Source organism: Bombina bombina, chromosome 6 (genome assembly GCF_027579735.1).
Source record: "Bombina bombina isolate aBomBom1 chromosome 6, aBomBom1.pri, whole genome shotgun sequence".
In the NCBI taxonomy this organism is placed as follows: domain Eukaryota; kingdom Metazoa; phylum Chordata; class Amphibia; order Anura; family Bombinatoridae; genus Bombina; species Bombina bombina.
The window spans coordinates 778,587,641-778,602,191 of NC_069504.1; the positions used below are offsets into that span (position 1 = coordinate 778,587,641).

A 14,551-nucleotide genomic window follows, 5' to 3' on the forward strand; every position below is an offset into this window, starting at 1 on the left:
GTATCTTCTGACTCAGATGCAACGTGAGACATCTTGCAATATGTAAGAGAAAAAACAACATATAAAGCAAAATTGATCAAATTCCTTAAAATGACAGTTTCAGGAATGGGAAAAAATGCCAAAGAACAAGCTTCTAGCAACCAGAAGCAATGAAAAAATAAGACTTAAATAATGTGGAGACAAAAGCAACGCCCTTATTTTTTAGCGCCAAATAAGACGCCCACATTATTTGGCGCCTAAATGCTTTTGGCGCCAAAAATGACGCCACATCCGGAACGCCGACATTTTTGGCGCAAAATAACGTCAAAAAATGACGCAACTTCCGGTGACACGTATGACGTCGGAAACGGAAAAGAATTTTTGCGCCAAAAAAGTCCGCGCCAAGAATGACGCAATAAAAACAGAATTTATGTTTACCTGATAAATTTCTTTCTCCAACGGTGTGTCCGGTCCACGGCGTCATCCTTACTTGTGGGATATTCTCTTCCCCAACAGGAAATGGCAAAGAGCCCAGCAAAGCTGGTCACATGATCCCTCCTAGGCTCCGCCTACCCCAGTCATTCGACCGACGTTAAGGAGGAATATTTGCATAGGAGAAACCATATGGTACCGTGGTGACTGTAGTTAAAGAAAATAAATTATCAGACCTGATTAAAAAACCAGGGCGGGCCGTGGACCGGACACACCGTTGGAGAAAGAAATTTATCAGGTAAACATAAATTCTGTTTTCTCCAACATAGGTGTGTCCGGTCCACGGCGTCATCCTTACTTGTGGGAACCAATACCAAAGCTTTAGGACACGGATGAAGGGAGGGAGCAAATCAGGTCACCTAAATGGAAGGCACCACGGCTTGCAAAACCTTTCTCCCAAAAATAGCCTCAGAAGAAGCAAAAGTATCAAACTTGTAAAATTTGGTAAAAGTGTGCAGTGAAGACCAAGTCGCTGCCCTACATATCTGATCAACAGAAGCCTCGTTCTTGAAGGCCCATGTGGAAGCCACAGCCCTAGTGGAATGAGCTGTGATTCTTTCGGGAGGCTGCCGTCCGGCAGTCTCGTAAGCCAATCTGATGATGCTTTTAATCCAAAAAGAGAGAGAGGTAGAAGTTGCTTTTTGACCTCTCCTTTTACCTGAATAAACAACAAACAAGGAAGATGTTTGTCTAAAATCCTTTGTAGCATCTAAATAGAATTTTAGAGCGCGAACAACATCCAAATTGTGCAACAAACGTTCCTTCTTTGAAACTGGTTTCGGACACAGAGAAGGTACGATAATCTCCTGGTTAATGTTTTTGTTAGAAACAACTTTTGGAAGAAAACCAGGTTTAGTACGTAAAACCACCTTATCTGCATGGAACACCAGATAAGGAGGAGAACACTGCAGAGCAGATAATTCTGAAACTCTTCTAGCAGAAGAAATTGCAACTAAAAACAAAACTTTCCAAGATAATAACTTAATATCAACGGAATGTAAGGGTTCAAACGGAACCCCCTGAAGAACTGAAAGAACTAAATTGAGACTCCAAGGAGGAGTCAAAGGTTTGTAAACAGGCTTGATTCTAACCAGAGCCTGAACAAAGGCTTGAACATCTGGCACAGCTGCCAGCTTTTTGTGAAGTAACACCGACAAGGCAGAAATCTGTCCCTTCAGGGAACTTGCAGATAATCCTTTTTCCAATCCTTCTTGAAGGAAGGATAGAATCCTAGGAATCTTAACCTTCTCCCAAGGGAATCCTTTAGATTCACACCAACAGATATATTTTTTCCAAATTTTGTGGTAAATCTTTCTAGTGACAGGCTTTCTGGCCTGAACAAGAGTATCGATAACAGAATCTGAGAATCCTCGCTTCGATAAAATCAAGCGTTCAATCTCCAAGCAGTCAGCTGGAGTGAAACCAGATTCGGATGTTCGAACGGACCCTGAACAAGAAGGTCTCGTCTCAAAGGTAGCTTCCAAGGTGGAGCCGATGACATATTCACCAGATCTGCATACCAAGTCCTGCGTGGCCACGCAGGAGCTATCAAGATCACCGACGCCCTCTCCTGATTGATCCTGGCTACCAGCCTGGGGATGAGAGGAAATGGCGGGAACACATAAGCTAGTTTGAAGGTCCAAGGTGCTACTAGTGCATCCACTAGAGCCGCCTTGGGATCCCTGGATCTGGCCCCGTAGCAAGGAACTTTGAAGTTCTGACGAGAGGCCATCAGATCCATGTCTGGAATGCCCCACAGGTGAGTGACTTGGGCAAAGATTTCCGGATGGAGTTCCCACTCCCCCGGATGCAATGTCTGACGACTCAGAAAATCCGCTTCCCAATTTTCCACTCCTGGGATGTGGATAGCAGACAGGTGGCAGGAGTGAGACTCCGCCCATAGAATGATTTTGGTCACTGCTTCCATCGCTAGGGAACTCCTTGTTCCCCCCTGATGGTTGATATACGCAACAGTTGTCATGTTGTCTGATTGAAAACGTATGAACTTGGTCCTCGCTAGCTGAGGCCAAGCCTTGAGAGCATTGAATATCGCTCTCAGTTCCAGAATATTTATCGGTAGAAGAGATTCTTCCCGAGACCAAAGACCCTGAGCTTTCAGGGATCCCCAGACCGCGCCCCAGCCCATCAGACTGGCGTCGGTCGTGACAATGACCCACTCTGGTCTGCGGAATGTCATCCCTTGTGACAGGTTGTCCAGGGACAGCCACCAACGGAGTGAGTCTCTGGTCCTCTGATTTACTTGTATCTTCGGAGACAAGTCTGTATAGTCCCCATTCCACTGACTGAGCATGCACAGTTGTAATGGTCTTAGATGAATGCGCGCAAAAGGAACTATGTCCATTGCCTCTACCATCAACCCGATCACTTCCATGCACTGAGCTATGGAAGGAAGAGGAACGGAATGAAGTATCCGACAAGAGTCTAGAAGTTTTGTTTTTCTGACCTCTGTCAGAAAAATCCTCATTTCTAAGGAGTCTATAATTGTTCCCAAGAAGGGAACCCTTGTTGACGGGGATAGAGAACTCTTTTCCACGTTCACTTTCCATCCGTGAGATCTGAGAAAGGCCAGGACGATGTCCGTGTGAGCCTTTGCTTGAGGAAGGGACGACGCTTGAATCAGAATGTCGTCCAAGTAAGGTACTACCGCAACGCCCCTTGGTCGTAGCACAGCTAGAAGGGACCCTAGTACCTTTGTGAAAATCCTTGGAGCAGTGGCTAATCCGAAAGGAAGCGCCACGAACTGGTAATGTTTGTCCAGGAATGCGAACCTTAGGAACCGATGATGTTCCTTGTGGATAGGAATATGTAGATACGCATCCTTTAAATCCACCGTGGTCATGAATTGACCTTCCTGGATGGAAGGAAGAATAGTTCGAATGGTTTCCATCTTGAACGATGGAACCTTGAGAAACTTGTTTAAGATCTTGAGATCTAAGATTGGTCTGAACGTTCCCTCTTTTTTGGGAACTATGAACAGATTGGAGTAGAACCCCATCCCTTGTTCTCTTAATGGAACTGGATGAATCACTCCCATTTTTAACAGGTCTTCTACACAATGTAAGAACGCCTGTCTTTTTATGTGGTCTGAAGACAACTGAGACCTGTGGAACCTCCCCCTTGGGGGAAGTCCCTTGAATTCCAGAAGATAACCTTGGGAGACTATTTCTAGCGCCCAAGGATCCAGAACATCTCTTGCCCAAGCCTGAGCGAAGAGAGAGAGTCTGCCCCCCACCAGATCCGGTCCCGGATCGGGGGCCAACATTTCATGCTGTCTTGGTAGCAGTGGCAGGTTTCTTGGCCTGCTTTCCCTTGTTCCAGCCTTGCATTGGTCTCCAAGCTGGCTTGGCTTGAGAAGTATTACCCTCTTGCTTAGAGGACGTAGCACTTTGGGCTGGTCCGTTTTTACGAAAGGGACGAAAATTAGGTCTATTTTTTGCCTTGAAAGGCCGATCCTGAGGAAGGGCGTGGCCCTTACCCCCAGTGATATCAGAGATAATCTCTTTCAAGTCAGGGCCAAACAGCGTTTTCCCCTTGAAAGGAATGTTTAGTAGCTTGTTCTTGGAAGACGCATCAGCCGACCAAGATTTCAACCAAAGCGCTCTGCGCGCCACAATAGCAAACCCAGAATTCTTAGCCGCTAACCTAGCCAATTGCAAAGTGGCGTCTAGGGTGAAAGAATTAGCCAATTTGAGAGCATTGATTCTGTCCATAATCTCCTCATAAGGAGGAGAATCACTATCGAGCGTCTTTATCAGCTCATCGAACCAGAAACATGCGGCTGTAGCGACAGGGACAATGCATGAAATTGGTTGTAGAAGGTAACCCTGCTGAACAAACATCTTTTTAAGCAAACCTTCTAATTTTTTATCCATAGGATCTTTGAAAGCACAACTATCCTCTATGGGTATAGTGGTGCGCTTGTTTAAAGTGGAAACCGCTCCCTCGACCTTGGGGACTGTCTGCCATAAGTCCTTTCTGGGGTCGACCATAGGAAACAATTTTTTAAATATGGGGGGAGGGACGAAAGGAATACCGGGCCTTTCCCATTCTTTATTAACAATGTCCGCCACCCGCTTGGGTATAGGAAAAGCTTCTGGGAGCCCCGGCACCTCTAGGAACTTGTCCATTTTACATAGTTTCTCTGGGATGACCAACTTTTCACAATCATCCAGAGTGGATAATACCTCCTTAAGCAGAATGCGGAGATGTTCCAACTTAAATTTAAATGCAATCACATCAGGTTCAGCCTGTTGAGAAATGTTCCCTGAATCAGTAATTTCTCCCTCAGACAAAACCTCCCTGGCCCCATCAGACTGGGTTAGGGGCCCTTCAGAGATATTAATATCAGCGTCGTCATGCTCTTCAGTATCTAAAACAGAGCAGCCACGCTTACGCTGACAAGGGTTCATTTTGGCTAAAATGTTTTTGACAGAATTATCCATTACAGCCGTTAATTGTTGCATAGTAAGGAGTATTGGCGCGCTAGATGTACTAGGGGCCTCCTGAGTGGGCAAGACTCGTGTAGACGAAGGAGGGAATGATGCAGTACCATGCTTACTCCCCTCACTTGAGGAATCATCTTGGGCATCATTGTCATTATCACATAAATCACATTTATTTAAATGAATAGGAATTCTGGCTTCCCCACATTCAGAACACAGTCTATCTGGTAGTTCAGACATGTTAAACAGGCATAAACTTGATAACAAAGTACAAAAACGTTTTAAAATAAAACCGTTACTGTCACTTTAAATTTTAAACTGAACACACTTTATTACTGCAATTGCGAAAAAACATGAAGGAATTGTTCAAAATTCACCAAATTTTCACCACAGTGTCTTAAAGCCTTAAAAGTATTGCACACCAAATTTGGAAGCTTTAACCCTTAAAATAACGGAACCGGAGCCGTTTTAAACTTTAACCCCTTTACAGTCCCTGGTATCTGCTTTGCTGAGACCCAACCAAGCCCAAAGGGGAATACGATACCAAATGACGCCTTCAGAAAGTCCTTTCTAAGTATCAGAGCTCCTCTCACATGCGACTGCATGCCATGCCTCTCAAAAACAAGTGCGCCACACCGGCGCGAAAATGAGGCTCTGCTTAAGCTTTGGGAAAGCCCCTAAGGAATAAGGTGTCTAATACAGTGCCTGCCGATATTATTATATCAAAATACCCAGATAAAATGATTCCTCAAGGCTAAATATGTGTTAATAATGAATCGATTTAGCCCAGAAACAGTCTACAGTCTTAATAAGCCCTTGTGAAGCCCTTATTTATGATCGTAATAAACATGGCTTACCGGATCCCATAGGGAAAATGACAGCTTCCAGCATTACATCGTCTTGTTAGAATGTGTCATACCTCAAGCAGCAAGAGACTGCACACTGTTCCCCCAACTGAAGTTAATTGCTCTCAACAGTCCTGTGTGGAACAGCCATGGATTTTAGTTACGGTTGCTAAAATCATTTTCCTCATACAAACAGAAATCTTCATCTCTTTTCTGTTTCTGAGTAAATAGTACATACCAGCACTATTTCAAAATAACAAACTCTTGATTGAATAATAAAAACTACAGTTAAACACTAAAAAACTCTAAGCCATCTCCGTGGAGATGTTGCCTGTACAACGGCAAAGAGAATGACTGGGGTAGGCGGAGCCTAGGAGGGATCATGTGACCAGCTTTGCTGGGCTCTTTGCCATTTCCTGTTGGGGAAGAGAATATCCCACAAGTAAGGATGACGCCGTGGACCGGACACACCTATGTTGGAGAAATGAAGCATTTTCAGCCCCCGCGAGCCTAACAGCCCACAGGGAAAAAGAGTCAAATTTTTGAAGGTAAGAAAAAATGATTAATTCAAATGCATTATCCCAAATATGAAACTGACTGTCTGAAAAATAAGGAAAGTTGAACATTCTGAGTCAAGGCAAATAAATGTTTGAATACATATATTTAGAACTTTATAAACAAAGTGCCCAACCATAGCTTAGAGTGTCACAGAAAATAAGATTTACTTACCCCAGGACACTCATCTACATGTTTGTAGAAAGCCAAACCAGTACTGAAACGAGAATCAGCAGAGGTAATGGTATATATAAGAGTATATCGTCGATCTGAAAAGGGAGGTAAGAGATTAATCTCTACGACCGATAACAGAGAACCTATGAAATAGACCCCGTAGAAGGAGATCACTGCATTCAAATAGGCAATACTCTCCTCACATCCCTCTGACATTCACTGCACGCTGAGAGGAAAACCGGGCTCCAACTTGCTGCGGAGCGCATATCAACGTAGAATCTAGCACAAACTTACTTCACCACCTCCATCAGAGGCAAAGTTTGTAAAACTGAATTGTGGGTGTGGTGAGGGGTGTATTTATAGGCATTTTAAGGTTTGGGAAACTTTGCCCCTCCTGGTAGGAATGTATATCCCATACGTCACTAGCTCATGGACTCTTGCTAATTACATGAAAGAAAATAAGGTTTTTTTTTAAATATTTTTTATTATATATTTTCTGCAGTGTAGGAGCCCCCCTTACCACCCAACCTCCCTGAGCCGCCCCCCCCAAACAGCTCTCTAACCCTCCCCCCTCTACCTATTTGGCGCCATCTTAGGTACTGGAAGCTGTCTGTCAGTACACAGTTTGCTCTACATTTTTCCATTTTCTTTTTACAAAAACTAAAAAACAAACAAATACAAACATTTTTCCATAGTGACCCCCCCTCATTAGCAAACCTATGGGTCCCACATAGGATCCCACTCTCCTCCTTCCCCCTCCTCCCCACTCACTGCTGTGATGTAGCGTGGCATAGCGGTACCACCCGCTCCCGCTCCTCCATCAATAGGCCGCCAACCAACCTCTCTCCAAGGCCTCCCACACCACCAATGATAGGCACCATCGCTGGCCGATGCAGAGAGGGCCACAGAGTGGCCCTCTCTGCATTGGTTGCTTAGCAAAGGGTATTGCACGATGCCTCAATATCGAGGCATCGCTGCAATACCATGAAAGCGTCTGGAAGCGATCACAATCACTTCCAGTGCTTGAAACCCCTGAGGACGTACCAGGCATGTCCTTGGTCGCCAACGACCGTTTTTTGTAGGACGTACCTGGTACGTCCTTGGTCCTTAAGGGGTTAATCCTCTTCGACTTCAGGTCATGCCACTAGCCCAGTGCTTTCCAAACTGTGTGTTGTGACACACTGTGTCAGTGGCAGTATGTAGGTGTGTCCCTGCTTCAGCACAAATTTCTTTGAATTTAAAATTTTTTAAAAAAAATGTTTTTGGTTTTCGACTTTCCGCCTGCCTGCTACGCAAATCACGTGGTTGACATGTGAGTGATACCTAGTGGGTCACAGATCATCTTAGCGGGAACTGAAAATATTCCCATTGGAGGCACACTGGCTCCTAACTGCACGTGTACTCTCCTCAATCGGCTTGTGACTGCACGTTTATTCAGTGAGTGGGACAGCAGTGTGTTTGCAGTGCGGGCAGCTGTCAGTCGGATTCACAGAGCGCTGAGGGCAGCAGCTTAAACGCTGAGCTGAAGTCATTAGTCAAAGTGTTTTGTTTTTTTGCAGCTAGCTCCCAGTAGTGCATTGCTGCTCCTGATATATGGATAGGAAGTGGAAGCTTAAAAATGCTTGATGATGAAATGCGAGTGTCTTTATCTAATATTCCACTAAATATTCCGAAACTGTGTTCAGCCCATTAAAATAGAATTTTTTTAATTCTTGCACATACATACTGTTACTTGTAAATACATTTTGTTATTATATAATTTATGTATGGGTCTGTATCTCTTAAAACAGTTAGTTTAACCTCCTGTTTGCTAGTACAACTGAATTACTGTGTTGCAAAATGATGTAGGTCTAAAAAGTGTGTCACCAACATGAAACGTTGTAAACATGGAAAAGCTCTGCACTAGCCAGAGGCTACATTCCCACCAGTACTCATATGGTTCTACAAAATTATGAGAAAAAAAACATTTCACTCTTGCATAAAGTAGTCTTCTCTTTTTTTCAGTCCCTTTAAACATTTAAAACAATAAATATTGTCTATGCAATTAAGGGATAATGTAGTCAAAATTAAACTTCCATGATTTAGACAGAGCATGTAATTTTAAGCAAATTTCTAATTTACTCCTATTATAAATTTTTCTTCGTTTGAAAAAGCAGGAATGTAAGCATAGAAGCTGGCCCATTTTTGGTTCAGCACCTGGGGAGCGCTTTCTGATTGGTGTCTAAATGTAGTCACCAATCAGCATTCAAATAAAGATACCAAGAGAACGAGGAAAAAATGATAATAGGAGTAAATTAGAAAGTTGTTTAAAATGGCATGAAAGTTTAATTTTGACTAGACTATTCCTTTAATATTTTATAATATATGGTGAGGCAACTCGCATTGCACTAACACTGTATAATTCATGCATATTTATTATATAAAGCGTAGAATTTTTCTTCTGTAGTTCAAAATAATAAGCATTTACATTCCAGGGTATTCAAAACAGCCAAGATTTGAATAGGGCACACAGCAAAAGAATTTACAAAACAATATAGAGATAGGGTCACTTACTTGCTTGCAAACATCTAATTCAGATGACGAGTCTTCAAAATTATCAACTTTACAACTGTTCCTACCGAATAAAAACAATAATTATTATAATAAACAGAATGTGGTTTCGTTATCCAAAATTAAAAAAGCATTTCCACAATACAAACAGGTTATAGCTTGGTCATAAACTTCTTTGTACAGCAGACATTACTGCCACCTTATGGACTAATTTTCTTTTTCTTTTTTTTTTGAACACACAATCTTTATGGTGTCATTTAAAACTGGCGCTACATAAATATACATATGCATTTTCAAGTCTATATGAACATCTGTTGTAGTTAAAGTACCTGTTAATAAAATAAATAGCAGGAGATGCAAATACCAAAATACGGATTTATATGTAGCTGAAAGAATTTCAGTCTTGACATTTTTTCAATTTAGAACACAATTAAATGGGATATAAAACCAAAATGTTTCTTTCATGATTCAGACAAAGCATCCAATTTTAAACAACTTTCCAATTTACTTCTATTATCAAATTTACTTCAATGTCTTAGTATCATTTGCTGAAAGAGCAGCAATGCATTACTGGGAGCTAGCTGAACAAACTGGCTGAGCCAATGATAAGGAGCATATATGTGCAGCCACCAATCAGCAGCTAGATTACCAGTAGTGCATTGCTGCCCCTAAGCCTACCTAGGCATGCTTGTCAACAAAATATACCAACAGTAACAAGCAAATGAAATAAAAGTAAATTAGAAAGTTGCTTAAAAGGAACACTAAAGTCAAAACTAAAACTTTCATGAGTCAAACAGAGGAGCAGTTTTAAGAGACTTTACAATTTACTTCCATTATCAAATTGTATACAATCGTTTTATATGCACACTTTGAGGCACCAGCTACTACTGAGCAAGTGCACAAATTCACAGTGTATTTGTATACTAGTCAGTGATTGGCTGACGCTTGTCACATGATACGGGGCAAAAATGAATCTGTCAGAAAGATATCTACTGCTTATTTGAAATTCACAGACGAAGTGTTGTTGAATTATCTTTTGATTATATACTAGAGATAAACCAGATCGTTAAAGGGCTATTTCAGAGTAAAAATATTAATTATTTATTGTGTTAAAGAGTTTTAAAGGGATACTAACCCCTCATTTTTTTCTTTCATGATTCAGATAGAGCATGCAATTTTAAGCAACTTTCTAATTTACTCCTATTATCAATTTTTCTTTGTTCTCATGTTATCTTGATTTGAAAAAGTAGTAATAAAAGGTTAGGAGCCGGCCCATTTTTTAGTTCAGCACCTTGGTAGAGCTGCTGATTGGTTTGCTACATTTAGCCACAAATCAGCAAGTTCTACCCATGTGCTGAACAAAAAATGGTCTGGCTCTAAAACTTACAGTACTGCTTTTTCAAATCAAGATAGCATAAGAACAAAGAAAAATTGATAATAGGAGTAAATTAGAAAGGTGCTTAAAATCTCATGCTCTATCTGATTCATGAAATAAAAAAATTGGGTTTAGTATCCCTTTAAGCAAATTGACTCCATATAAGGATACTGCTGGTAAGCTAATCACAAGTACCATAAATACATATGCTTTGGTGAGTGACGGTGTTTAACTCCCTGCTGAAATAAAACAAAATGTTAGAAATATGAATTGTCAATGTCAGATATTAGCAAATTTTACACAACACATTTAACCAAGTAGCTGTATATTTGGATATTTCAAACTTTAACTAAACGTTTAACTATTGCTACATTGGTGAAAAAATGAAAGGGACATAATTATTAAAAAACAAAGGAAAGAAAGGAAGGAAAATTGAAGAGGGAAAAAGGAAGATGGGAAAAAATCAAAATGGATCAGCCAATAAAAAACCACATCCGATCATTGGGACATTTATGGCTTTAAATTCTCACAATAGAACGCTAGTAAAAGACTACAGCCATCCAGGAACAGTTCCATTTAGTAATAGGTTAAAATTATTGTTTTAAAAGGGTAATTACAATGGGATAAAGAAACTCATTGAACCATACTCCTACCACGTTCATACTCAATTCCATTCCTCTGGGCACACTAATAGGCAATATTTTCAGTATTACTTTGGGCGAGAGCAGGTAAAAAAAAAAAAAATATGGTTACTGATCAGCTGATTTTACTTCTGCTCTAGTTCAGACAACCTGAAAATCAGGCCTGCTTAGTGTGCCCCTGAAGACTAATTCAGAAACCCTGCAGTCTGTAAATGAACAGAATAAAGACTAATGCTGATCCTTGAGGAACCTCACTTATCACTTTGAAGGGACACTGAACCCAAATTTTTTATTTTGCGATTCAGATAGAGCATGCAATTTTAAGCAACTTTCTAATTTACTCCTATTATCAATTTTTCTTCGTTCTCTTGCTATCTTTATTTGAAAAAGAAGGCATCTAAGCTTTTTTCTTAGTTCAGAACTCTAGACAGCAATTTTTTTATTGGTGGATGAATTTATCCACCAATCAGCAAGGACAACCCAGGTTGTTCACCAAAAATGGGCCGGTATCTAAACTTATAAGATTGTATTATAAACATATCAATCACAAATTGTAAGAGAAACATATCAATCTCAATTTGAGTCTGTTACAAGCATCTTCTACTGTGGTTTCATGAGTTAATGGCTTCCCCTGAGGTGCTGTTTTTGTAAATGTAACAAAAGAAAAAGCAAACCAGTAAGATCTAACAGTATTTGTCCATTTCTACACACCCAGGTACCAACAAGCACATTTTGATCAATAAAAAAGAAAAATGACAGATACTTAGCCACAATATGACTGTCTATTGTAATTTATCGGACACATCAAAGGATTGTTAAAGGGATAGAAAAAGGTCAAAACTAAATATGTATGGGTGCATTTATTATTATTATTGTTTATTTATAACGCGCCAGCACTTTACGCAGTATAATACAAAGCTACACTTCAAATCATAAGGGTACAATTCAATAAAAAAAAATGTGCAATGAAAATTTGAAATTGAATACTGGTGCACAAGCCTTCACAGAATATGTGCATATGCTGCTTAAAAACAGTAATTACCTTTTACTAGAAGCATTTTTGCCAATGGAAGTATACTGCAACAATGCATGCATTCATACACATTTCAATTTTGACCTTCCTATACCGTTAACACCAAGGGCGGTACTTTATACCATAAGTTTTGCCCTTCCTGCTCAACAGAAGTTTTCTGTTCATACTGGCGTAGCCTTAGATTACCGATTGATAGGTTAACGGTCTGACATACTGCACACAAACCACTGTATTCAGAATGGGTCTAGAACAGTATAACTGAACAATGCTAACAACACGCCCTTATGCAAATCATATCTGATATATTCCGTATAGTGCTCTTCCATTTATTTTTTAACATATAACCTGGATCATCATTTTATTGGTAACTTGTTTATTAAAGGGACATGAAACACAAAATTTTTCTTTCAATGATTTAGATAGAGAATGCAATTTTTAAAAAAAAAAGTTTCCAGTTTACTTATATTATCAAATTTGCGTCATTCTCGTGTTATTCTTTGTTTAAGATATGTTTAGGATAGGCAGTGTGCATATCTGAAGCACTACATGACAGGAAATAGTGCTACCATCTAGTGTTCTTGCAAATGTATAACACTGTCGCAAAACTGCTGCCATATAGTGCCGTTTTACATCCCTTTAACTATGGTCCTGAAGCAACTGTGAAAGCCAAATTAAAAAAAAAAAAAAAAAAAAAAAAAAAAATCTGTTCTGACTCCCCACTCCAATTTCAATGGCAAATTAAAAACACTACATATGAGATATAGTTAAAAGTTTCCATTTCTAAAATGTTTATTGCTGGATTTAACAATTTGACCACTGAACCATTTCCTATTATGATGAAGCAGAGGTCTTCAATGTATTGTCTAACATCTTTTAAAGTTTTTTTAAACATATTTTCAGCGCATGCAGTAATGCTGATGATGATGATGACAATACTTCAAAAGAATTGTTCAGAAGAACTTTGAATGTGATGATTCATAAGGCCTAAGGCGATTTGGATATAATTTGATATCATTACAAACGGAAATTAGTACTCTATGCTTAGGAAGCTAATGTTGCATCTACCATGAGGGTGAGAGCATCACTTATTTACAGCATCTACTTCAATTTAAGAGTTTTGTGCGAAACATTATCTTTCTGAAATAAAGCCATGATATATTATTCAATGTTTCCTCCACTACTTACAACATTACAAAAATCTTGTTTTAGGTCTACTTCTATACAGGAAGTGTATGCATTACTCTCTGTTAAACTACACAACTTCATTTGCTCTATTTCAAACCTCCATTATCAGCTTTTATAAGAATTTGCATATTCTGAACATATTGCTCATATTCATTTAATTTGTTACTTGAATACAGGTGAAACTCGAAAAATTTGAATATCGTGCAAAAGTTAATTTATTTCACTAATGCAACTTAAATGGTGAAACTAATATATGAGATAGACTCTTTACATGCAAAGCAAGATAGTTCAAGCCGTGATTTGCCACAATTGTGATGATTATGGCTTACAGCTCATGAAAACCCCAAATCCACAATCTCAGAAAATTAGAATATTGTGAAAAGGTGCAATATTCTAGGCTCAAAGTGTCCCACTCTAATCAGCTAATTAAGCCATAACACCTGCAAAGGGTTCCTGGCCTTTAAATGGTCTCTCAGTCTGGTTCAGTAGGAATCACAATCATGGGAAAGACTGCTGACCTGACAGTTGTGCGGAAAACCATCATTGACACCTTCCATAAGAAGGGAAAGCCTCAAAAGGTAAAAAGGTGCAAAAGAAGTTGGATGTTCCCAAAGTGCTGTATCAAAGCACATTAATAGAAAGTTATGTGTGGAAGAAAAAGGTGCACAAGCAGCAGGGATGACCGCAGCCTGGACAGGATTCTTAGGAAAAGGCCATTTAAAAGTGTTGGGGACTTTCACAAGGAGTGGACTGAGGCTGGAGTCAGTGCATGAAGAGAAGGTATAAGGTGCGCAAATCTGTCCCCTGCACAGACACTAATCTGTTCCCATAAACCAGATATGTTAGACAATATTAAAATATAAGAAAAAGTGTGTGTGTGTGCGCTAACAGCTACGGGGATAATCTCCAATGGTGATTTATAAAACAAATATGGTAGTGAGTGTAAATATGCTAAAAATCCTAGGATTATATCCTCCTTTGAACAATATATCTAATAAAATAAACACATATCCCAATTACACAAGAATAAAATACTTTATGTTATTATTCTTAAAAAATACATGAATGTGCAAAAATGACAAAAATTAAGTTTAAACTAAAATAAGGCTAAAAATGTATGACCGGTCATATACATATATGCATGCAAACAAACTAATTAGATACAGGATATAAATCTAAAAGCCCCACTTTGAAATGAGGGTGCGGTAGAGAATTACACTTTGTGCAACAAAAAGTATGGTAAGGGATTTGTTCTGCTT

General features: G+C 39.7%; 1 protein-coding gene across 2 annotated transcripts in view; it reads right to left on the minus strand.

The window, feature by feature from the left end:
* The window catches only part of TACC1 (transforming acidic coiled-coil containing protein 1), a 280,191-nt gene that overhangs the window by 161,287 nt on the left and 104,353 nt on the right, over window positions 1–14,551 (minus strand). The window contains exon 4 of one of the 2 annotated variants that reach the window (XM_053718086.1): window positions 9,062–9,116. In XM_053718086.1, coding sequence (XP_053574061.1) covers window positions 9,062–9,116 — 55 coding nt within the window. Of the gene's footprint in view, window positions 1–9,061; window positions 9,123–14,551 lie in introns of both variants that reach the window. The other variant, XM_053718085.1, reaches the window with a different exon arrangement.